We start from the raw sequence: 25,125 nt of genomic DNA, 5'->3' as shown, positions 1-25,125 counted from the left end.
GTACAGCTTTGTGGATTTATGTTAAATCTCCTGGCCCCTCTGAAACTGAAACGATGGATGCTTTGGACATGAATCACTTGAAAAGTGTCTGATCACAGCATGCCATGCATATGTACACAAATTATATTACAAGCTAACGGCCCCTGTTGTCATAAACACATCCAGTGAATAAAAATTTTTCCAATCTTTAAAACATACCATAGGCTATGGTTCACAGTAGCTGTAAAATGACATCAGCCTTTTTAAAACAAGATCAGCAATCAGAAAACAACAACCTAATCTAACAGCCTGACCCAACTGTGACAATATAAATAAAACTATGGTGTCCTAATAAGGTTCGAACACTATAGTAATTACAAATGTAAGATAATAATAGATTTTGGCCAATCGATTGTGTTCCTGTTCAAATTGGCAACTACATACAACTTCTTGAAAAACGTTTTTCAAAACCTCTTCTCACTGCTATTAATGCCACCCTGAAGGACCACTTATGGTCCCTGAACCCACCGTTGAAATCCTCATGTCGACTGCGGTCATCATGCCGTATATGCACGACAGCTGTCGTGAAATGGCGTGGAGCGGAAAGCAGCGGGCTCGTTTGAAAGCAGGAAAGCTTCTCGGTCGTGATTGACAACCGTGTTTTTCACTGGCAAAGTTTATGTAGGTTTCGGGGAAAGTATAGTCTCTGTAGACTCATTTTGGAGGAAGGTTAGTTGTGTTTTCATCGAAGCATGTCGCCTTATTGTTCGGCAAGCTAAAAACGGTCGGCAGAGGAGAGGAAACCGGAAATATGAACGTTTAAGTGGCTAACGTTAGCAAAGTTAGCTCCAGTGGTGGCGTCATTTACTGTAACGTTCAAGCTGCCGCTACAGTGTTTTTAACTACTTGGTTTGCGAGTCATTCAGACGGGTAAGCGATAAACTGTGTTCACGTTTTTAAAAGAGCCTTCCAGTGTGAACATAAAGACCATAAATACGATGTCCGTATCGCTTCCAACTGCATAAATTGAGTCATGAACGGCCTCACATGATAATAAAGTGCCATTTGCGTAATGTGTTATCTGCTGCTGCGAGTTACCACATTACGGTAGCCGTTGTGAGGTACCAAAGTGATGTCGGCCGTTCTCTTTCAGTCCCAAAATGTCCTGCCAAGACCACAGTCGCATCCTGTTTTTAGAAGAGCAAGTGAAGAGTTTGTCAGATGAGCTGATGCAATGTCAGGTATGTGCTAATTTACAGTCTGCTGACAAGTTCGTTTGGTAGATCAAACCAAGGGGCAGTCTTACTGACGCAAAATTTCAGAGATCATACATATACATCCTCATACAGTTATTTTAACAGTTGCTGTTATTTAGCTCATTCTAGCTGATAGAAACGACGTGCCCTAAATAGTAGGGCTGTTTAACAGCAACATAAGCTGCAGCCTCCAAAACTGGTTGAATAAAGCTCTCAAATAGTTTAAGCACAAAATTAACAGTGTGGCCTTCTTAAGGGTAATTTTTATGTCAGTGCTGTTGAAGTAGATTGTATTGGTTATAGCTAGTTGTACCTAAGAAACCCCCCAAAAAGAGTATATGTATGGTAGGAATGTGCTTTCTATTATCTGCTGTCTGGGAAGGCTGTAACCAACCATTATTTCCGATATTGATTAACTTGCCAATTATTTTTCTGATTAATTGCTTTGTCTATACATTTAAAGTAGGTTGTGAAATATGTCTCATAATTTACTACATACCATGGTGACATCTTTTAATGTCCGGTTCTGTACAAAATATTTGACAATTTTGCAGAAAAATCAACAAAAAATGTTTCATTATTAAAATATTTACCAGTTAATGTTCTGTCATTTGGTTATTGGTTAAAAGACTGCTTGTCGCATCTGTAATCATGAGAAACACAAAGACTTTCTTGTAGGTGAAGTGATGAGACCAAATTCAATCAGCGATGTCTGGGATCCAATCTAAATCTCTGACTAATGAAGCAATAAAAGGGAATAGTATTTGTCATCTGACTTAATTAGTATGTGAACTATTTCACATAAACCTATCATGGACTTGTTGAAGCAATGAATGAAACATCTTATTCGTGTCAGTGTAAAACGTGAATACTAGGGAATACTCATTCAGCTGTGTCTATCTTTTACACAAAAGACAGTATTAAGTGAAAAGTATATCTGATTTTATTTGCTGTTTGCTCTGATTTAAAGATAACTTCACCAACTTACATCATTACACGTTCATGCCAAAAGCATGTAAATGTCCTGACCATACTACTTCCTTGTTGAACATTCACTATTGATAGAAATTGGTCGTCAGCATACAGTACAGGCCAAAAGTTTGGACACACTTTCCTATTCATTGCAATGACAAGTTGTGTCCAAACTTTTGGCATGTACTGTATATTTCAAAACCTTTCAAGTTCACTTTGTAAATCAGGGATTGAGAAAGAGTGTATTGCATACTCACCACCAGGTGGTGCCTAATAACATGAGTGAACTGAACACAGCAGTTGTCACTTTGCATATTCACATTACCTTACCATATAGGTATGTTGACTGCTTGATGGTTCAGATGATATGTTACATGTGAGTTTAGGGCTAGAGGTATCACTGAGCACACAAGGCAGAAATATTTGCAGTGGTCTGTTTGACTGCAACTGCACTTGTGCCTGTTGCCTTATTGAACATGTGTATAAAGTTTCAAGTGACTTTTGAACTTTTCCCATTCATCCAAAGTTTCAAATTTAGACTCCATAAATTTTATATATAATCTGGTGGAAAACCATATATGCATCTTTGTCATTTAATAAAAATAAATAAAAATAAAATGCTTCTTATTCACTGGCATTGTATTGTATATTAAAATTTGGCAGTTTCCAATCATGGGGCTGTCACATGAACTTACACAATTATTGCAACATTCATAATTCAAATTTAACTGCACCATGTTGCTTTGAAAACATTCTGAGATCCTCTATCCTGATCCAATTCCTCATGGCAATTTAGCTGTGTGCCTTTACTTTAATATCACAAAGTTGGACTTGAGCTGACAATTTTTTTTTTTTTTTAATTCGATGCAAATAAGAGCAATTCTAACTTTAATGTATATGTTGAAATGTTTCTTTAGTTATTTAGTTATTACATTGTAGTACTCCCAAGTTTCTCTCTTTACTATTTACAGTTCCTTCCGCCTTACATTTAAATGACATGGAGCCTCATCCTTGGTGGTCTTGTCTAGGGCAGAACATCAGTGATTCTGTCTATCTAATAGGGACTTTAGTTGTGCAGTGTAGAATTTAAGTAGGGACATTAGAATACCATTGATGTCTTAAGTCTCTGGCAAGATGTACTTCAGGACAGCAATTAACTACAAAGTGTCTCATCTGTCGACTGGCAAATATTGTACTAGACCATGCTAATTCTATTAATATGTGGCTGAATTTCCATGGTTTCATTTTGGTATGTTTAGCCCATGGTGCTTCAGTGTCTAGATTCAAGATAAATAATTCACCGATCATCAAACAGACATTCAGTGCATCTTTAAGTACTGTACGTATACGTCAGACAAGACCCAATGATGAGGGTACTGACTGAACACTTGTCTTTGGATTGGCTAATGACAGCCAAAGGCCAGGCAGAGGGAGACCACCTATTTCAAGTCAACCTTGACTTAATTTCTTAATTTCATCGTTAGCTGCATTGCAGGGTTAATTTGCTGAAATCGCTATCCCCCTTCACCTACTTTGTATACACGCGCGCACGCACACACACACACTTACATACAGATGCATACAGAGACAGAGATCTACCGTTCTTCCACTTTATATGTTGAACTCATGGCTATCAAGGTCTGCTTTTGCCATTTTAGTAAATAATTGATTAGACACTTTTGAAAAGGGGGCTAAAATTCATATACTAATTGGAGACCAGTAGATTCCAGTGGGAGGGATGACTTTTATCTTATGATGATGTGAACATAATTTATCAGATAATTTTATATTAAGTCGATTTGGTATAATTCTGTCTTTTAATGTCAGAAAATTTAGTTTTTAGATGTCCCTCATTAAATGTAATGTAGCTTAAAAATGTTTGAAAAACCAGCAAGACAATTTGAATTGGAAATGTGTCAGGGGTTGACTGGGTTTTTCTACTTGAAGATGACTCTCTCTGTCATCAGCTTTGAGTTTCTTTGGGGCTAGTTACTTTGGAGCTGTAGTGGAAAACATATCCGAAGAGCAATTGATTAATAAAGAAATTGCAAGCTCGACTGCTGTGTTTTGATTTGGATTCTTACTCTCCCCAGTCATAAATAGTGCATAATGACAAGTGTCAATGCTTGCTCCCCTTGAGTCGAAGGTCACATCACAGCCACAGAGATTCCTGTTAAGAGAAGCTCGTGATTAGAGAGGGCAGGCCAGATCAAAAACTATTTTGTACAAGATTTTTAAATTATTGATTGACTAACCCTTATGTCTTATGTTAATGCCATTGAGCACCCTATTTAATTTTTTGTTTTTTAGTGAGAAAAGCTGACATGTGCTGTGGCTTTTTTTGAAAGGTTTACTGCATTTAAGACAGCTATTTATCTCAATTAGGAATAACAGCTGTTGATTTGCTCAATCCTTTATTTCCACAGGCAGACAAGGAGTTTGTGTGGTCCCTATGGAAACGCCTGCAAGTGGCAAATCCAGACTTGACCCAGGCTGTCAGTTTGGTAGTTGAGCGGTAAGTAGATTTATCTTTTAAAGTGCTACCTGAGAGGCAGCTGAAAATTCCTTTATCTCACAAGTGAGGAGAAATATGTGTGAAAGTTGTTCAAGGGGTGTTTAAGGCACCTTGGCCATTCAACTGGGGTTACGACGGAATCTGGTGCAGATGCTGATTTAAGCCTTCTTATCCCCGGTCTAGCAGTTCAACCATGGAAACCCTGCTAATGAAAACACGTCTTCCTCTGCCGCTCCCATACTGGACAGTTGAAACACTCCTGCCAAATACTCTCCTTTAACGGATAAATTGTGAGATTGAATATGACCTCTTTGCAGGGTGGCTAGGTTTTATGAAAAACAGTGGCATGGGAACTTTTAAAAAGATTCTGGGAGGTTCAAGCTGCCAAGCTGTATAATCAATATATAAATTAAATATGTCTCAGTATTAGGAAAAAATATTTTACTTCTAAATAGTTTTTGATGCATATATCACTACAGTTTGAATACAAGTTCAGTAGTTCTTTCCACTTGATCCAAATATGTTGATATTATCATAAAGTTTAATGTTTTGAAGGACTTTTGGGGATACATACATTAGTATGATATTCTCTCTATCGTGGGTGGCTATCACTTAATAATTTTTAAGGACTGACAGTCATTGCTAGACCCTTAATAGAGGTAAAACATGGTGCAGTAGAAAGTTCCTTCATACCTTTGCCTCTCATTCCATCTCTACACCCTCTTCATTCCTTTATAGCCCCAGAGGAAAACCCATCAAAGCATGTTGCTCTGCTGAGACTGGTAGGGGAACATGCATCCACAGAGTGTATGTGTATTGTATCACCTGATGCACAGGAGAATATTGACATGGTAATTGTGTCGACTCCAGTCAAGCGCTGGTGCCCACTGGGAATTGCCATTCACACACCCACCCCTCTTCTTCCTGTGCAGATCTTGTTGAATGATTGGTTGGTTGCCCACGACATGGTGAACACAGCCCAATATACAAGGAGATGTAGCTATAGCCAACCAGCGTTCCAGCTTGTCCAGGGACACCAGATACTTATTTCAGTGTCTACCAGGGGAGAGGTCTGATCATAGGATGCAAAGAGATGAGAAAAAAGGCCTCAAAGATGGGAGGTGTAGAAGGAACAAGTGATGAGTGAAGGGAATGGAGGGCCCCTGGTGGCCTGAAGCAGTTGAAACAAACAGGTCCCCCATTGATGCCTTGTTTTTGTCTCCCCTAAAAGTTCATTATGATAAAAGAAATGCTAGTGGGACAAAAGTTGAGTTAGGTTCTGCAATACTGTAGCACCGTAGCTATGCTTTTTTTTACCAAATATTTTCTTTCGTATTAAAAGTTCAGCATTTTTCAAATCTGCCAGCTGTAATGGTGTATAAATGGATCTACTTTAATTGCCAGGTAGAACACAATCACAAATAATGAATATCAAAAATTAAAATCAACCGTTTACAAAAAAATCATGAAAGAAAGGATGTATGCTAAAATAGAAAAAGTATTATAGCAGCCACATTGTATAGTTGTTAGGGCAGAGTAAATGGCATCAGAACACATTTACTGAATGCAAAATATATACAAACCTTCTGTTTGAGGTTTTAATTTTCTATCTACTGTACAGACATTTAAACAACTAAACAATAAAACTGCTGATTTATTAATTTATTTATTGCTGTCTGACCCTATACTTTGCATTTCTAAATTCATCTAGTTGTTTTCCACACTTTGAAATTTCATGATTGCAAGGCAATATGGCACTATGGTTATTTGTTTTCTTTTTCTCTTACATCTAGTGAGAAGCACAAAGCTGAGATTAAGGACAGAAAAGTGTTAGAGATCCTCAGGACCAAAGACTACACAATACAGGAACTGGAAAAGGTACAGTACAATTTGGTCTAGCAGGTTGTAACTTTCTTTTGAACAAACAATTTTGTTCAGTCACCCAGGTCTGAAATACTCTACCAGAAAATTTTCAGTCGTTTATCTGAACCACACTGTATCCAATGTTTTATTTAAACTATGCTTAGCCTGGATTCTTTATTTTGCGGTGTTCCCTCTTGACTTGTCTAGGTTGTCATTACAAACATGTTTAGTTTTAGCTTACATTATTATAAAGTGCAACTTTAGAAGTAAAAAGTATTATCAAAATTTATAACCAACAGAATCTGAGTGTAAAATGTAATGCACGTTACCTTCTTCACTCTTACCTGCTTTTTTTTGCATTGTCCCTTGAGTAATATTTCTTGATGGTATGATGGCTAATGATAATGACATCACTAATGTAATTTACTCCAAATCATCATCCCTTCACTGAAACATCTGTCAGACCCCTTCATTAGCGTCTCTCATCCAGAATCATGTTTGTTCCTAATGAGAATGGCTGTAATGAAGTCATCAACTTGCCAGTGCCTTTTTTTAATACTGGCTTCCTCAGCCATTTTAACTCAATCCAGTTGATACAGTAGTTACAGAACTAACTCACGGAAGCAGAGTGTATGAAATTATATCAAACCTCAGTGCCAGGCAGTAAAATTGTACAGCTAGCCAACCTGCGGTAGTGCAGCATTGTCTGTAAGGTTTTCAGACATATGTGAATGAAATAACCCAAAATGCAGGGACTAGGAAGTATATCAAAGTACACTGACAGTGCATTAAATCAAGAAGATTTGCCTGCTTTACTATCAGAATCAGAATCAGATTTTATTGCCAGGTATTTGTAAACATACTAGGAATTTGACGAGGGTGTTTCAATCTTGGGACACGATAAGGGAAAGACAAAAGAAATAACACAAGACACTGTATAAGACAAGTTTATCATACACTTACTGTAAAAACAGACATTAGGTACAGCATGTGATGATAAGATATTTTGTATTTATGAAAAAAAAAATGTTTGGTGCAATATGTATGCCTCCTGGGAAATGAAATACTGAGCTGCTTTTCTTTTGATTGATACCAGGCCTTGATTTCCCCAGGAATTTTATTGTTCATGAAGGGTGTATTCATATATGCTGAATGGGATTCCATCTGTGTGAAGGGCCCTTCATTTCTATAGGGCTATAGTGAAATGAAAACTCAATTGATCTGAAATAGCTGAGTTGATTTAAAGTTATTGTCGTTTTGACAAACGTTGCCTGGAATTTGACTTGGTGATCTTAGCGTGTAATGTTCAAGATTATTAATAAACTATACACACATAAGAACATTTTAGGAATGCAAAAGTACTGTAAATAAGTGAAAAACAACTTTGAAGATTGTGCCAAGGTATACCAGGCTACAAACAGATACATGGATCAAACATAAGATTATGACCACTGACAGGTAAACTTAATAAGGGAAATTATCCCATTACCTGTCAGCATGTGGGACATTTTAGACAGCAAGTATACATTTTGACCTCACAGTTGATTTGTGAGAAGCAGAGGTGAGAAAAATATATAAATGAGCAATATGGGCCAACTTGTGATGGAAAGATGAACACGTCTTTTGGGGAAGAGCTAATATGGTATGTAAGCACCAGAACTAGAACTTTCTTTCACATCATGTAGATAGCCAAGTGTCTTTGTTTTGCTTACCTGGGGAAGACATGGCACCAAGATGCACTAGGAGAAGAAGGCAAGCTTGCAGAAGCAATGTGATGCTTTGGCCAAAGTTCCACTAAGAAACTTTGGCGTCCTGTGGATGTACAACCTACATAAACTTTGCTGCACACCCATTCATATAAACAGTATTCCCTAATCGCAGAGGGCTCTTTTAGTAGCTGAATGTATCCTCTCGCAATGCAAAAATGGTTCAGGAATGCTTCACACCAATGAGTTCAAGATCAAATAACCCATTTTTCAGTCCAATTAAGCATCAGGGGATGTGATGGACAAACCAACCTGCTCCACCACAAAACTTAAAACTTTATGCCAGATACCTCAGCAGACCTTCAGAGATTTAGAGGAGTCCACCTCAATGGATCAGGGCTGTTGGGTCAGCAAATGGGGGACCTACATAATATAAGGCATGGTCATAATGTAATGCTAGATCAATGAATAGCTTAACAATAATTAATGCTTTCCTGCCACCAGCTAAATGCTGTAATAACAGTGAATGCAGGTTGACTAAGTAGGGTAAGACTAGCAGCATAAAGAAAACCTTTGATTAAATAATACTTGATGTGCTTTTATTTTCATGTTGAAGTGTTAACCTTAAACCATGTTGAACAAATTTTTATGGTACACTTAAAATTTTCTTTAAGAGGAAAAAAAAAACAAACTTTTTTTTGTTTTGAATCTTGTTCTCTGCTTTTTACTGGAAATAAGACTTGCAGGCTATTTGAAAAGCTCATTAATATTACTTGCTCTGTACTCTGTCATCTCACCCTCTGACAGTCATCGTCTCATCCATAGTCTTGAGCCATACATATCCAAATAGTGATTAATTGGTTTTACCCTCTTTTTTGGAGATGCGATGGTCTGCTGAGTCCATGCAGGATGTCATACACTTTAATATGTTGGCGCTCTAACTTTGAAGTTCTTTCTTCCCCAGCTTCTCTTTATTTTTTTTCTCTATATACTTCCCCTCTCTACCCCTTTCCATTTTTGTAACATAATTAGCTTTCATTTTTGAACTGCACTGGGAATCTTTAAATGCTAATCTTTCTGTCCTAGACCTCTTAACTTGGCAGAACCCCCCTTTTTTTCTCTTCTATCAATTGGGCACTACTGGGGTTCAAATTGTTCTTGCCTACCTCATTATCAACGTTTGAATTTATTGTCTGCTCTCCAGTATAAATCTCTATTAAAGCCCCTCTGTTCCTACAACAGCGAGCTACGAGTAGCAAGGAACACTAAATCCACTATCTGGATATATCTGAGTGATTTCCCTCAACATGGCAATTAATTGCATCCCAGAGCACAGTGTTATTTGAGAGAAGGGTGTACCCACAGAACGCTGTGGATTACCAGCCAATGCCAAACCTCAGTTGATGCAGCGTTAAGAGGCCAGCTTCCTCCTACTAAGGGTACAAAGTTTGCCAAAAAACACGAAGTGAACGCACACCAGCATCAAAAGTGGGTGGTGAATTATCATACCCTTTCTTCCATTCTCTACCATTAAGTTGATCATCATGGAGATTTATGAGAGTCTTTATGATCTTTTTAGTTGTGTTTTACAGTAGAATTAAAATGACCATCAGTTTGTTCTTATTAGTTGTGATGTGTAGATGCTGTTTAGAACAACAAATTGTGTATCAATTGATCAATGCTGATGATCAGTTAAACATGTTAAGTATTTGTCAAACCAAAATGTAAAATACTGGTATATGATGGTTCCAGGTCCTCATATGTGGCATCTCTTGCCCTTGTCTTGGCATTTTTTAAAATCATTTTGTGATGTCAGAGGAATCACTTATCAAGAAAATAATCAGTATTTGTGCCTCTTCCTCTGTTGCAACAGTTACAAGGGTAACTCCTACAAAGTGTGTTTTCAAAAGATTTAGTTTTGGTTGGCTGTTATCTTTATGGGCTCAATACAAACTCTTTGCTTTCCAATCCAGGAATTTGTTATATAACCTATGAAACTTTTTATATCTTTCTTTCTCCCAATCTGTATTTCCATCTGTCTTTTTTTCCCCACACTGTCTCACTGTTTGCCATAGAGAGTGACAGGACAGCAGCAAGAGATCAACAACTTGGTGCACAGGAGGACGACAGTGGACGAGGAAAATGGCACAATGATGAAGGATCTTACAGCTCTGCATGAACAACTAGCCAATAAGAATCAGGAAGTTAAGGTTGGTATAACAAATTTTCAGCAGCCTTCTGGGCCTCAGAGTCAAAATTCTTTTCTCTGTGTGGCACTGAACACGACAAGTCCCCTGTGGCTATAGCCACAGGCATTTGAATCATTTAGAGGAGGAGGAGGAGGATTGGTCTACTTTCTTGAACACCATCTCTCTGTCTTTGTGTCTGCTCCCTTCACTCTGTGTCTCACCCTTTTTTGTTTTCAGCTTTCTTTCTTGCTACTGACAGCAGAGAATACTTCACAGCTGGAAACTGCATGTGAGAAAGAGGGAGCGAAAGGAAAGCAGGTTGTTAACTTACAGATAAATACTTAATGACTGCTTCTGTGGGTGAAAGTGAAAAGTGTGCATGTGATGTTGTGGCTTCTCCCTAATTATGCTTAGATGGGACCCGGTTATGATTAATTGATAAAGGAATGATCCTTACACAGTCTTGTTGAGGTCTCATGGCGAGAAATCGTAGGGGACAGCATCAAAGGAGACCTAGGTTGAGTCTAATGGGTCTTGCAGCAAGCACCATTCTCATTAGGAGCCTGTCATTAAAGTTGACAGACTGGCCCCTGTACCTGCATGAGCAGGGCTCATGCAGCACAGCTCGGCCCATACCAACCAACATCTGGCTGCGTGGGCCCAGTCATACAGCACAGGTGACCTTGGCCAATCAGTGGCCAATACAGGGGGCTCCCACAGAAAAGCTGGTCCAGTGTTTACATATTCATTTCAGCCTCAACCCCATGGGTTGCTTCTCTTTTTGCATCACATCTCTTTCTTTTCTCATTTTCTCAGTTTGAAATGCTACCTTTTCTGTTCCTCTCCTTTCGTCACTGTTGTTTATTTGGCCTTTATGACCTCCCTCTCTCGCCCTCACATACACAAACACACACATACCTGTCTTTTCCAGGAAATGAAGATGGAGTGCAGGAAGAAAGGGGAGGAGGAGCGGCAGGTGGTGCAGGCTCTAGAGGAGGAGAAAGAGGGATTAACTTCCCGCTGTGCCGCCCTGCAAGCTGACCTGGAGGAGAAAGAGAGGCAAGCCAACAGCCAACGAGACCAGAGGGATGCTGCCCAGGCAAGAGTGAAGGTATGAACATGGTGACAAGTACATTCAGAAACACATACCCAAACACAAAGTTGTACCTGCCTTCCATCTTGAGCATACCTTGAACTCTGATCCCTAACACCCTTTCCTCCTCAGCATGTGAATATAGAAAGACCTCTGTAATAAAGCACACAATTTAAATATTCAGACAAAATATTCAAAGGAAAGGAAATTTCTGATTTAATATGTGTGGGACCAGACTTCCCTTCACTTTCCTGATCACAACAGAAGAGTCCATACCTATAAATTTTCATGTCATTTCCATGTGTATGTGCAACGATTTGTAGTTTGCTGTGTTTTCAGTCATTCATTCTACCCATATGAAAGAAGGTGATTTTCAGAAGCTGCCTATTGTTCCAGTAATAATCTTTTATTATCTATACTTTCTGTCTCTGCGGGCCTGAGGAAAACCTCACATTCTGCCCATCCACATAAACTAGTCATTGTGAAACATGCTGCTTCTCCATTCAAATATAGTCAGACATAAAGTCTTGTATAAGTCAGGGCTGCAAAGTAATTACACTTGGACGAAATGAAGCCCAGTAACCAGTCTATGCACATCCATCACAGCCTAAGACACTCCACCTGTTACTCGTTTTTAGTATCATGTATTGATTTGAAAGATGAAGATGGAGAATGTGGGGTATGCAGTGGATACATCATGCCAATTTGTTTGAACTTCCCAAGATTTGTCAAGGAATTTATCATTTAATCCAGCACGTGTATAGATAAGGTAAACCAATTATGCAGTTATGAGTTTAGTACACACACACATACTCAACCAATGGGTTAAATAAATTAGCAAATTTTACGCAGTGACACAAACATTCAACAAAAAATAATTATTAGATTCACTATGGGCTCACTGTACTGTGTTTATCTGTCTTTTTTTTTTCTTTATTGTCTGAAACTCAATAATTTTTTCAAAAGTTTTTCAAAAAGTTAATTCTGCCCCTGCTTTTAAACATTATTTTTAGTTTCATTTTAAACTATCAAGGCTTGAAGAGGTGGTGGATGCTACATTATCTGGCCTGAAAACCTGTCACTAACGCGTTGTCTACACCTGCTACATATTGAAAGCAGCAAAATAGCAGCAGCTGCAGCCCTATGTTGGTGTGCACATCATGTCTGTTCAGCCACATTGCTTTTAGATTTGTTGTGACAGGGCATGCATGTTAGTTGAAAGAAAACAGATTTGGTACAGAGACGTATGCATTTGGTTAGCCAGGTTGTTGTACAGTGTTCACCTTTTGCTCTGTATCTCATTTTGGAATGAAACATTTGGCCAGACTATGTTAACTGAACAAACACGGAAGAAATTACTCCATGTGCAAAAATGTAGTTTTCAATCTCACATATAGATCTTAATAATTGATATTAACCATTGTTATTATATCAGAGTGCCTACGGCATCAGTATAAGCATCAAAATCAGAAACCACTACTCAGTGTTTGAAGGTGGAACATATTTATATTTTAAAATCTGATAGCACTCTATATTACTAGGAGCTGGAGGAGGAGCTACACAATGCCTGGCAGGAGTTGTCTCACTTGCAGAGTTACAGTAGCAGTCTGGCAGGACAGCTTTCATCCAAAGAGGGGGAAGTGCTAGTAAAAGATGAACAACTCAGCAAACTTCGGTGAGCCCAACCAGCTGAAACATTGCCCAGCACAATATATAGTGTCGTTTTCTTGTCACAAATAAATTGTTGGTGTCTTTCTTTTTTTGGTAACATAATTTGTTTAAGGAAGTAAAGATGTGTCCTCCACATAGAAAAAGTATGCATTGCTTCACATACCTAGCTGTGTGCAGCAGCTAGTATATTTCTCTACGCTGTAAGGCTTGAGGGTGACACAGATTTCTTCCACTCTGGCTCACCAAAAGCCACTTGATAAGCCCTGCATAGTGAATGTGCTTTAAAAGATGGAGAAAAGGGAAACAGGGCAGGCTTTGGCTAAGCTGTAGTCGATATGATAAAAACTGTGAGAACCGTAGGAGCCTTAGTGGTAATCTCAACCTTTTTTAACTACTTTCCTGTTTTAATGCCAGAGGCACTCTGACATGTCAGTCACATTGGGGCTAGAGACCATTTGTAAGGTTGGAGCTCGGTGATCAAAGTCCTTGTAAGTTAGTGAGCACTTTGTGATAATTCTGACAGATGCAAAACAAATTTCAGAAATTAACTTAAATGCTTCAGGGAAAGGTTCAGGGAAATTTAGATGTTGGTGACAATGTGTCGTCCTGGAATCAGTGCAGTAACAGTATTTTTCAGTACGAGCATTTCATTTCTGTATCATTTTATTTTCATATCTGTCATATTTGAATACTTTTTTTGCACTTTCATTATTTATCTAAAATCATTATAAGTAAATCTCAATAAATTCAAGTCTGGTGTAGTTAATTCTTCTTTTAATGTCATTACATAGATATTACTTTTCTCATCTTGAATATAATTCACTAAAACCCAAACATATAACTTCATTCTATTTATGGAGAAAATAAAGGCATTACTGCTCTGCATACCTACCGGATGAATTTGTATAACACACTTATGCATTTGTATTTGCAGTAATGAGTTCACAGAAGTACAGACTCTATACAGGCAGAGCAAAGAGCATGCAGAGGAGCAGAGTCATCTTATCAAGCAGCTGGAAGGACTCAACCTAGACACACAGAGAGTCCTGAGGAACCAAGAAGAGGCACATACTGCTGACACCACCTCCTATCAGCAGGTATGCTCACACTCGCGTGCACACACCACACACGCCAAACCTCAAACTCATCATTATTATAACCACTTTGTTGCACTCCACTCAGGCCTCACCCGCTGGTGATATATTTCCAAGCTAGCTTTAACCTACAATTATTTTTTCGTGCCAGAAAAGAACGACTTTTCTCACAGTATCCTGTTACTGTGAATGGGTTTTCAACCCACCACCCCTCTTTCTGATGACTTTACCACTGTGCCATACACAGCCCCACACAGGGAGGGGCAATAGGAGAGACTTGAGGAAATTATTAGTCTTACAACATGAATATTAAGTAACATTTCTGTCTTACTTCATATTATCTTCTTTTTGCTTGCTTTTTCCCTTTCATTTTTCCATTTTATTCTCGCTTAGACGATATTAACATATGTTTTTCTTATTACTGTGGAAATAAAAAAAAAATAATCATCCATATGAAAATACTCTCCCTGTTGCCTAATACCATGAATGATATCTCATCTTTCTCTACCTCCTTTTCCTGGTTAACCTAACTTATTCCCTTACCTCTTCACCAACTTTCCTGCTCTCCATCTATTTGTGTGTGTTGACAGCTGTACAAGGAGTTGAGTCAATGCTACCAGGCCCTCATGTCTAGTGAAGCCAATCTTCGTCAAAGTCATCAGGATCTCAGCAGCCAGCTGGCTCAGAGAGACCAACACATCCTGCACCTCCACACCCAGCTACAAGAGCAGAAAGAGGAGAACATACAGCTGCAGCAACAACAGCAGCAACAGGCTCAGCAGACAACCATTTGCCCATCATCCAACAAACAAACCAACTTAAAGGTAAGCCTCCCTCTCAGTCTTCACCATTTCTACAACAAGCCCCTCTTTTTACAAAGTGCATTGCAACCTTAGGCTACTCTGCTCCAGAAGTTGTTGAATTTGATATACACTTGTGTGGGCATGGACATCTACACGTTTACTTATTTTTCCCTGCATATAATGTCATTGTCTTTTCTTGTATAATAAACATGTTATGTTATGATCCCTCTGTCAATCACCTGTCAAGAGCTGTCCTAAGGTAGAGAAACAGGAATGTGTAGGTGGATTAGTAGGCACAGTCATAACTGATAAACCCCAACATGGCCTGTGGTGGTGGTCTTTAACTGAGAATCAGTCTCTTGATATCACTCTAGTTCACCCTTGATCTAACCATCTCTCTTAGCAGCAGTGTCTTTCATGTCAGCTATCTGATCTTCCCTCATTCTCAGTCCTGGGCACACATACCCTCTCTGACTTGCATACTTTCTCTCCTCCCACCCAAGTACCTGGAAGTCCTTTTAACAAACTCCCGTCACATAGCAGAAGAGACAGATAAGAGGTGGAGAGAGGTGATTTAATTGGAGCCCAGCACTGTTTTGAAGATTCTGTTGGAGTTACACTTCTACATCAGTCAGTCTGCAAGGTTCGGTTTCAGCTCACTACCTTTGAACTGTCACCCCAAGGGGATAGAGACTGTACTATAAATTTAATGGTGCAGCCACAATTTAAGTATCCTTTAATAGCTCCTAATGAAATGGTGATAGGACGTTTCTTGGACCACACAGTGTCAAACACTTGGATGAGAATAGTAACAACTGTCTGTGGCTTGAACTTGTGTGCCACACAGCCTCAGTCCACCAGCATTGTATGGTGCTGCATTTGTCTATATGATATATCTCTGTCTTGCATTTGAGTTAATACTGCTCTATTACACATAAACCAACTCTGTTGCTTAAATTAATATTTTTGCAGCACTTGAGTAATCTCTGTGCCTCCACAGATTGTAATTGTTTAATTTGATTGGTTGATACTTTCTGTCAGTGCTGTCCCTAGACTGTGGAAGCTAAAAGATATCAGCTTAAATGTTAAGTGAGTTGCAATCGCCCTGTCTCACTTAACCCTGTTAATTTAACCAGCGGTGAAGTATAAATGGATCATTTAGTCAGTAATTAAATACAGTGCTGCAGTGTTCCCCCAGTAATTAATACTACATTTAGGGAAGATGCAGTTAGTGCTGCGTGTGTAGCTTGGGCATGCATTCATTCATGCATGCATGAAGTGCCTGTATTTTTCTGTGTTTCTGTAGATATGTGTTTGTTTTATCAATTCCATCTTCTCATTGTCCCAAATCATGTCTGGGAAAAAAAAAAAGTATCCCACATGTTCAGGCTTGAAATGTAATTACAAAAATATTATGTCTATATCCTGTATTAAGAATTTATATTAACTTTGGTTTACTGAACACATGTAGCTACTGTCTGGCTGATTTGTTTTTTTAACTTTTAACTTTCTTTAACATCAAAGTGAACAGATCGAATATCCCAAGGTATAGTGCTCAGTCAGGAGGGCTTTTATTTCCCACTCTGTAATTTCACTGACAGGTTGTGCGTAAGTGCACAAGTGTGTGTCTGCATGGGTGTGTGTTTGACGAAAGGTGTGTGTATCCAAGTGCATAATCGCAAATTCTGTAACAACTTCCTCTCGAACACCTGTTAAATTCTAATGCTCAGGTTGTTAAGGCAGATTTGATTTTAATTTTAAATGTTTTGGTGGAAGTTACTGTTGGAGGTGATCAAAGTGCTGATCGCTACGGGAGCACAGGGGGGAGACGCAGTGCTCATTTGAATATGGACCAGAGCGATGGCTTTGAACACCCCTCCCGCAGTGGGTTGTGAGGGGGGGATAAAGGTGGAGGGTGGGTGAGAAAAATCACACCCATTGTGTGTTACACTTCCATGCTGTGCACCAGGATTGACTGTCTGTTCTCTTATGCCAAGTTAACTCTTTACAGGAAGCTTCACATGACTTCACAGAGGCTTAAATAATCATTAACAAGGTCTGGCTTAACCAAACTGTTCTTTCAGGTTGTTTTCCAGTATCAATAATTCTATACTGTTCAACTCATGTCAATTAACTTCACAAGTTAAATATTAGAGTAAGAAATCAATGTTTGTATATATTTTTATAGAATTTAGTGTAGAAAAATTGCAGGAAAAATGGAAAATACAGATTGTAGTTTGCTGTAGTACCAGCTGAACTCTTCAAGTTCATACATATTCAGTTGAAAGTAATTGAGAAAGAAAGGACACAAATTCAGATTTGAGAATCAGGAGATTTTGTTGGCTTACTGGGGGTCAGGAGCTCACAATAAGTCACCAGTCTGTCAGCAACAGGTGATGCAAACAAGGTGGGACGCATATTGTGATTGACAGTGCTAAAAAAAAAAAAAAAAAAAAAAATTCGATGTTACAAGATCACCTAAATCTTGAGAATCAACTAATAATAGAATAAACTATCATTATAACTATGAAAAAAAACTAAGTAGAATAACATTTATATAAATTAAATAGACATTATTTATTTACAGTATTTTCTCAAAGAAACAGGGAGCCACTACAGAGGGATGAAACAGCCGCAGGTTGTCGAGCTCTAGTCTAGCTGATTCATTAGCCATCTACGTGACCCCTATGTACCATGTGATGCAGCCTGTGCAAACTGCCAGGTTGGGTGGTCACTATTACAATCTAGATACAGGGAAAATCCCCCATTAGTGGACAAAAATCTATCTGGAGTGAATATTTGATAATCTATGAGGATTTCCCAAACTGCATCATTGTATTGTAGTCTATTATTTGGCTACTGTTCGAGCTTTACAATGATTAAAGACCAACATTAGAATACGTAGCAGACCTCAGGCTTTCTGGAACCTTCATCACAGTAAATGAGTGGTGAGTTGGTAATTGTGTGGGCAGTCATTCAAAGAATAGGTTGTTCTCTCATCACTGTTGGAAAAGGAAAATTGACCATGTTCATTCACTCCAGAAAATTTTGTTCGAAATTTTGGATAAAGGCTCCCCACTGTCTTTTAGATGTTTGAAAACAATTTAATGGATAGTTTTTCACTGCATAAATTTTGACATGTCACAGTAGGAAAAATAAAGGTGTGATGTTTTAAGGTTAGTTATCCTGATTCAGGTTCTGGATAGTTTTGATTCTAGTTCACTGTCACACTGAACTGACACATGAATAGAACAGAGGCATCCTTCAATATAAAAGTCTAATTTGTTGCTTCCTTCTCATTTCAAGGTGGCCTAGTTTTAGACCAACCTTAAAGAATTTTACAGCTCCATCTTGATCTTCGGTGTTAGATTGACATTTTAATTCAATTTTAGCACATCATACATAGTTCTGCTAACGCATTAAAGTGACTCATATGATTGTAATCTTAAGCACAAAGGAAACATATCCCAAGAGGAAAAAGCACTTTCCTTTATTTTATTTACTTATTTTTATTTATTTATTTATTTATTTATTTATTTATTTATTTATTTTTTCAATTCACAGAAGCCCACATGATCTCCCCTGGCTTGTTGAGATGCATTTTAACATCTGCTTCTGGCTTGTTATTTATGTTAACCAATTTAAACACTTTTAGATGTATAATTAAAATGCAAGTTACACACACACGTGCATAAATACACCCACCGTTTTGCCAGGTCTGGTTTGACTTAGGTGAGGCATTTCTTTTGATCATCATCATTAATTGCAACCATCAAGTGAAAATAATGAAACTATAATGCCACAAAGAAACATGGAAATAAAATTTTCAACCAAGAGCTAAACAAACAGAATGAATTGGCCTAAGGGTTCTCCTGTGTATTTTATACCACTCAACTTTTTACTGTCTATGACCTTTTTTTCAGACCTTAGAACAGAGCAAGGATAGAGGAAATTAAGGAAGAAGAAACATGGATTTTTCAGGCTTTACACAATACTTACCTCAATTGAAGTGCATCGGGGCGCTTTTAGTCTTCTATGCTGATCTTCAGGAGAATGTGATTAAAAGCCTGTATATCTGTAAGTCAGATGTATGTAAGTTATCTTCACAGCAGTCATGTTATGACTTTGACTACTCTGTTCATTTGTTCCCCATCTGGAATGCAAGTTATTTAGCTCAACTGTCAGTTGTCAGTCAACTGTCTCTCAGAGCATGTTAACAATTTATTGCAACCTGCTGCTTGTATATACATACGCTTCTGCCCACCAGCTACATCAGTAAGCCTCCTTAAAAAGAAATTATAAGCCAGTTAGGATCATGCAATCTATTTAAATAACGCTTACAATTACTAAATAAATTGTAGAAAATAATTTATCTGGCTAAGCATCCACTCATCCTTTGTATCCTGAGTTTGTGATTAATACATGTTTTTAAATAAAAACATTAGTTTGTGTATGAGCATGTGTTTGGAGCTGTGCCATGTCCAGGGCCAGAAACATACTAATGACATGGACTCCAGTGGTGTGTTTTACCAGCTCAACTGCTCTCATTAGATGAGAACCTCTGCGTAGCACAGTTCGCCTCATTAATGAAGCACAGCCATGTGCCGCTGCAGATACATGCACTCACTCGTTCAGGCACATACACTCGGGTCAAACAGACTGTGTGGGAGGACCCAGGGCTGTGTACACACACACAAAAACATAGACGTACCCTACATCCTACTCACTGTGTGCTGCCCTTCTACATGCACACATATTCACACATGTTTCTCTGAAGAATCACCATCTTGAATGCAAAGTGCTCTTGGCCTGGTGGGGTGGAAAGACATTGTATTCATCACTACTCACAAACCCTCTCACAAATCCTGTCCCTCCATAGATGTGTTTGTGTTGCCACGTAGGAGCCTTGTGTGTGTGTGTGTGTGTGTGTGTGTGTTTCAGGGTCCCCTCCTGATTATAGCTGCTCCATAATTAACAGTGATCAGATTTATTTTGTGGCATAAATGGTGCATGTGTAGAACATTAGGCCTGGCAAGTCTCATTTCACATTCAGCTCAAGGGCTCGGCAGCAGACGGGTCACGAGCTTCAGGGAGCACAATCACAAGCCTCGCTCCATATGGTCCTGCCTGCCGCATCCTCACTAGCGAGGGCCGCGAGTGCCAGACAAGTTCCCCTAAGAACCTAATCGTGTTCAGTAATTACCAAGACCGGCTTTTCTTTTTTTTCTCCTTTTTTCCCCTCAGCCCCCCCTTTACTTGCTCTTTTTTCCCCACTGCACCTCATGCACTCTCCAGCATTCAAAAAGCTACTCCTAATACGTTATGTTTTACATCTTTATGATTTTACCATCCTGCAGTTTACTTGCTTGTGATTTTTTTTGTTTTTTCAACTTTTTGCTGGATGAAAATCAGGATGGGGATGAGAGATTGTGAATGGAAGAAACTCAGACACTCCCACATCAGTTAATTTCTAAATTGCTTTATGTGGCTGATGCCGAAAAACTCAGTCCATCCTCCTGACTGCCTGGAAATTATAAATAATTGTAACAGATGCGCCAATATGGCCAGCCTCCAATAAACGAGGCCCCAGATAATTTGACCAACCCCGTTTGACAGGCCAATTTAATAAAACATGAACAAAATCTTCCTCACTAATAATTTATCATCCCCTCTCCTCCCCTTTGGTTAAAGTTGATTACCCTGGCAGTTAACAAGGTCACGCCCAGATGCCAGGTTTCTGATAATGCAATCAGGACTTGTTGGAAAAAAGGTGATGACATCCTGTGCAGTTTTCTTCACTACCTGGACACTCAGTACACCGCAGTTGTGAAGGCCTCTGTTTGTCAAAAGGCTCCGATATAAGTTGAGTTACAAGCATTGTTCAGAGATACTGATAAATAGATTCGCCATAGTACACGCACAATGCTTGAGGTGGTAGATAACTGTCCCACTTCCACATGACAGAAAAATGTGTTAACTTCAGCGTACATTAAAACTCCTAGCAGGCCACTCCGCTCTCTAGATGGAGGTTTACTTGTGGTTCCTATAGTCTCCAAAATAAATCTGGAGGCAGATCGTTCAGTTATCAGGCTCCTCTTCTATGGAACCAACTTCCAGCATCGGTCCGGGGGGCGGACTCTTAAGACCAGGCTTAAAACCTTCCTGTATGACAGAGCTTATAGTTAAAAAGTTAAATTCCTCTACTCTTTAGCTATGCTGCTATCGGCCTAGGCTGCTGGGGGAAGGACTGAGCTTCTCTCTCTCTCTCTCTCTGTCTCTCCCTGTCTCTCCCTGTTACCCTCTCTCCCCCTCTCCCTCTTCCTCTCTCCCTCCCTCTCGCTTGCTCTCCTTTCCTCCCCCCTTGCATGCGTTGATAAGAACCATCCTTCTTAAAAAACACAGTTTCACCCAGTTCTAAGCATTTATACTGAATTTACTAACCATGTTCTGCCAAAGTCTCTGACTCTCCCAGTTCCTCTCCTGTCTCTCCCTGTCCTCATCCTGCAGGTGGTGACTCATCTCCATCCCATGTTCCTGCAACACCTGCTGGTCCCATATTTCATGAATTCTGTATTACAGCTCAACTCCTGCCTACACCCCCCCCTCCAATGCCTGTCTCACTCTCTCTCTCTCTCTCTCTCTCTCTCTCTCTCTCTCTCTCCCCCCCATTCTCAACCCAACCGGTCGAGGCAGATGGCCGCCCCCCCTGAGCCTGGTTCTGCTCGAGGTTTCTGCCTCTTAAAGGAAGTTTTTCCTTGCCACTGTTGCCAAGTGCTTGCTCATCGGGGGATCCTTTGGGTCTCTTTAAATAAATTTATAAAGAGTTTGGTCTAGACCTGCTCTATATGTAAAGTGCCTTGATGTAACTTTGTTATGATTTGGCGCTATACAAATAAATCTGACTTGATTTGATTTGATTTGAACTGGCCATTCCTTTTTTTTACCATGTTCAGCTAGGGCTAACCTTCACTGTGATGCTACTTGTTTAGGGCAAACAGGTCTCTTGGCATCTTCAAATGATTGACATTGTTGAGTTACTATTTCTGAGTAAAGTAAAGTAAAACTACGACATATTATGAATATAATTGGATGTTAAACATTTTGTCATCACTAGTGATATTGTTGTTTTAAGTTAGTCTGAATGCCATCATGAAATATTCAAGCCGCGTTTGGAACTTGGAAGGGAAAAACTTGTAGTTTGTGTCATTGTTTGTACTCACTTTTTGTTTTTATGTTTTTTGTTTTTTAATACGGACAACTACCTATAAACTATTCCTTTGTGGCTGTTGCAAGGTATCTAACCACTGATAGACAATTATTAATTTATCCTTACCTATATTAAAACCCCATCCTCTTGCATATGATCTCAATCAAGTTTTAAATAGCCATTGGGCCATAAACACAAACACTCATTAAGTAAGTACAAATAGGTTTGGACCATGTTGTAGATACCACAGCGTTTTTGCATGTCTGGTACTGGACTTTAGTTTTTACTAGTGTCTGGCCCAGATTTCCTAGTATTGTAAAGAGTTCACAGATCTGGCCCCAAAACTCCTGAACTGCTCATAGGCTCTTTGTCTGATGATATCAAATATGAGGCTAAGGATTATCTCTGTCAGTTTTTCCATGTGCATGATGCAAGTCGTTCTTCCTCTAAGTCTGTCTCACTTATCTTTTGTTCATGCTCTTAAACAGAGACACACACATCTTTTGACATATTTTTGTCTTTTCTCCTTCAAGGCAGTAATGTCAGATCAGGCTGGTACCACAGCTCAGAGGTATAGCCCTAACTCTGACCAGGCCTCGGCTCGGGCCTCAGACTCCAGGCCAGAGGACAAGACTCGTCAACGCAGATCTGCCAGTTCCACCAGAAGACTGCAGGTAGATTAGCACACACTATTGCCAATTATGTCAAAGACTGCACATAGGGTTAACATGCCTACAATTATCCATTACCACTTTGTTCAGATCAGATCAAAGCCTTAGACAGGGGATATGAAGGAAACGGTCTGAGAAGCATGTGATTTATCAGACCCTACCTCTGCCAACCTTTGTCTTGAACTCCACAACACACACACACACACACACACAGATGCCCCTCCTACTGTGACCAGGCCGGCGTGTGCTGCTGGTTTCACGCATGCCTTGGGCTCAGGCACTGGCTAATTTAGCGCTTCAGCAGTACATTATGAGAAAGAAAAAAGCTTTTGATCTTCTCAGTATTCCACTCATAATTTTGGCAGGACATGTTTCTAGATGGCCTCACTCACTATAAAGCTGGCCTGAAGACACATAGTTTGATTTATACCGCTGTCCTCATTATAGCCTCAATAGAAATTCTTCTGGTCTGGCAGTTTATACACATAATGTAATTATCTTGTACAAAATAAATAAATAGTATTGATATTTGATATGCTTCCTTTTTCTGGAGGCTCAGCTGTCTTTGCCCTAGGACACACTCACCCAAGTGCACGCACGCACACACACACAAACAATCTGTTGTTATGCACCTACTATTAATAATTAAGAAGTTTGCCAATTTTGATCTTTGTGCTAATATTGTAAATCGGTGTTACTGTAATGTATTTTTCACACAATACATTTTTGATATTACATTGGATAAAAACATGAATCATAATAGGATTATTTAAAGTGTAAATCAGTGTTTAACAATGTGTGCTTGGATTCCCTTTTGATGAGGACAGTAAACTTGATTTAAGCTTATCTGTCAAAAAGGCCCATGAATTGAAAGTAACTGTATGTATGTCTATCTGTATGAAATGAATTCAAATTAAAATCTAAATTAATAAGACTCCAAGCGCTCCTCCTTCTCACCACTTGGAATCCGCATAGCATTATTTTACAGATAGTGCATACGTAAGATTGCCACTGAGCTTTATTTGATTTGATGATTTTTATTTTTTTTTGTTGTATATCCATAATTTTTTATGCAGGCAAATATAATTTAATGTATTTTTTAAGTAATAAAACTTATATAGCATAATTTGAACAAATAAAAAAGAAATTATAAAATGAACAAAGTTTGAACAGAGATTGACAAAGCTTTAATTAATATAAAAGAATTAAATAGGAGTTCAAGGTGTTTGTTTATTTGACTGAACATTTTCTACTTTTATATCCTGAATGGTGACTACAAAGCTAGAGCTTAATATCCAAATATGATGAGGCTTGAAATTAGTAATAAGCCTGATATGCTTCATTGCATTTTATTTAAACATTTCTACACTGCAAGGTCAATAGCTGATGAAATGAGCCCACTACTACCACCTAGGATACAATTTGCAGCCTTTTCAGTAAGTACCTAAAGTAAAATTTGATCATTGATGGAGGCGACAAGCAGTTCACAGTGGTGCATAGTTTGCAGTTTGCTGCCTACAATTGGTGTCAATCTGATGCTGTCAGTTTTTTAAAAGACAATTACCTTATTTTTATATTTTATTTTAACCCACTACATTCATTTCTTATATTTGTCAGCTGGTTACTTGCGAGTCTCTATGCTGCTTTTAATACATTTTATTTTGAATTTGCAATGCATTTGGTAGAGACTTACTTTATGTTTTGTTTGAAGCCATGGGTTTGGATGTCAATATATACTTGTCTAAGTACAGTATAAATCTTGTCCTGTGCATGTGTGCAACTTTCGTATTTGCTTGGGAACCTGAACAAGTTCAGCTTTGAGAGCTCCAGACACACACATGATCTGCTGCAATCATAAAGAAGCCCATTGATGACACTGATCTCTCCCTCTCTCTCAGAGAGATGGAGAGCGAGAAAGGGAAAGGGGAGGGAAGCAGGTGATGAAATGTTTCTTCTTCACTCCATAGCAAGTGACACTGACCCTTCAGTAAATATAAGTTTTAGTCTTGCTTACAGGCTCCGTTGAGACACTGGCCTCTCTCCTCATTCCCCTCTTAATATATGCCCTCTGCCCCTCCATCTGCATTGCAGTCTCATGTTTACAGA

The 25,125-nt window shown here is 38.9% G+C and overlaps 1 protein-coding gene across 5 annotated transcripts in view; it reads left to right on the top strand.

The window, feature by feature from the left end:
• The first annotated feature begins 598 nt into the window (after nt 1-598).
• The window catches only part of cntln (centlein, centrosomal protein), a 77,123-nt gene continuing 52,596 nt past the window's right edge, over nt 599-25,125 (top strand). For 3 of the 5 annotated variants that reach the window (XM_029504274.1, XM_029504256.1, XM_029504292.1), the window contains exons 1-10: nt 599-909; nt 1,133-1,220; nt 4,634-4,722; nt 6,516-6,600; nt 10,367-10,501; nt 11,412-11,591; nt 13,115-13,248; nt 14,179-14,341; nt 14,929-15,162; nt 22,882-23,022. In XM_029504274.1, coding sequence (XP_029360134.1) covers nt 1,140-1,220; nt 4,634-4,722; nt 6,516-6,600; nt 10,367-10,501; nt 11,412-11,591; nt 13,115-13,248; nt 14,179-14,341; nt 14,929-15,162; nt 22,882-23,022 — 1,242 coding nt within the window. In that variant the 5' untranslated portion in view covers nt 599-909; nt 1,133-1,139. The remainder of the gene's footprint in view (nt 910-1,132; nt 1,221-4,633; nt 4,723-6,515; nt 6,601-10,366; nt 10,502-11,411; nt 11,592-13,114; nt 13,249-14,178; nt 14,342-14,928; nt 15,163-22,881; nt 23,023-25,125) is intronic. The other 2 variants (XM_029504266.1, XM_029504283.1) reach the window with 2 other exon arrangements.

The sequence above is a fragment of the Echeneis naucrates genome, chromosome 1 (genome assembly GCF_900963305.1).
Source record: "Echeneis naucrates chromosome 1, fEcheNa1.1, whole genome shotgun sequence".
NCBI classification, from domain to species: domain Eukaryota; kingdom Metazoa; phylum Chordata; class Actinopteri; order Carangiformes; family Echeneidae; genus Echeneis; species Echeneis naucrates.
This window is presented reverse-complemented; position numbering and strand designations above follow the sequence as displayed.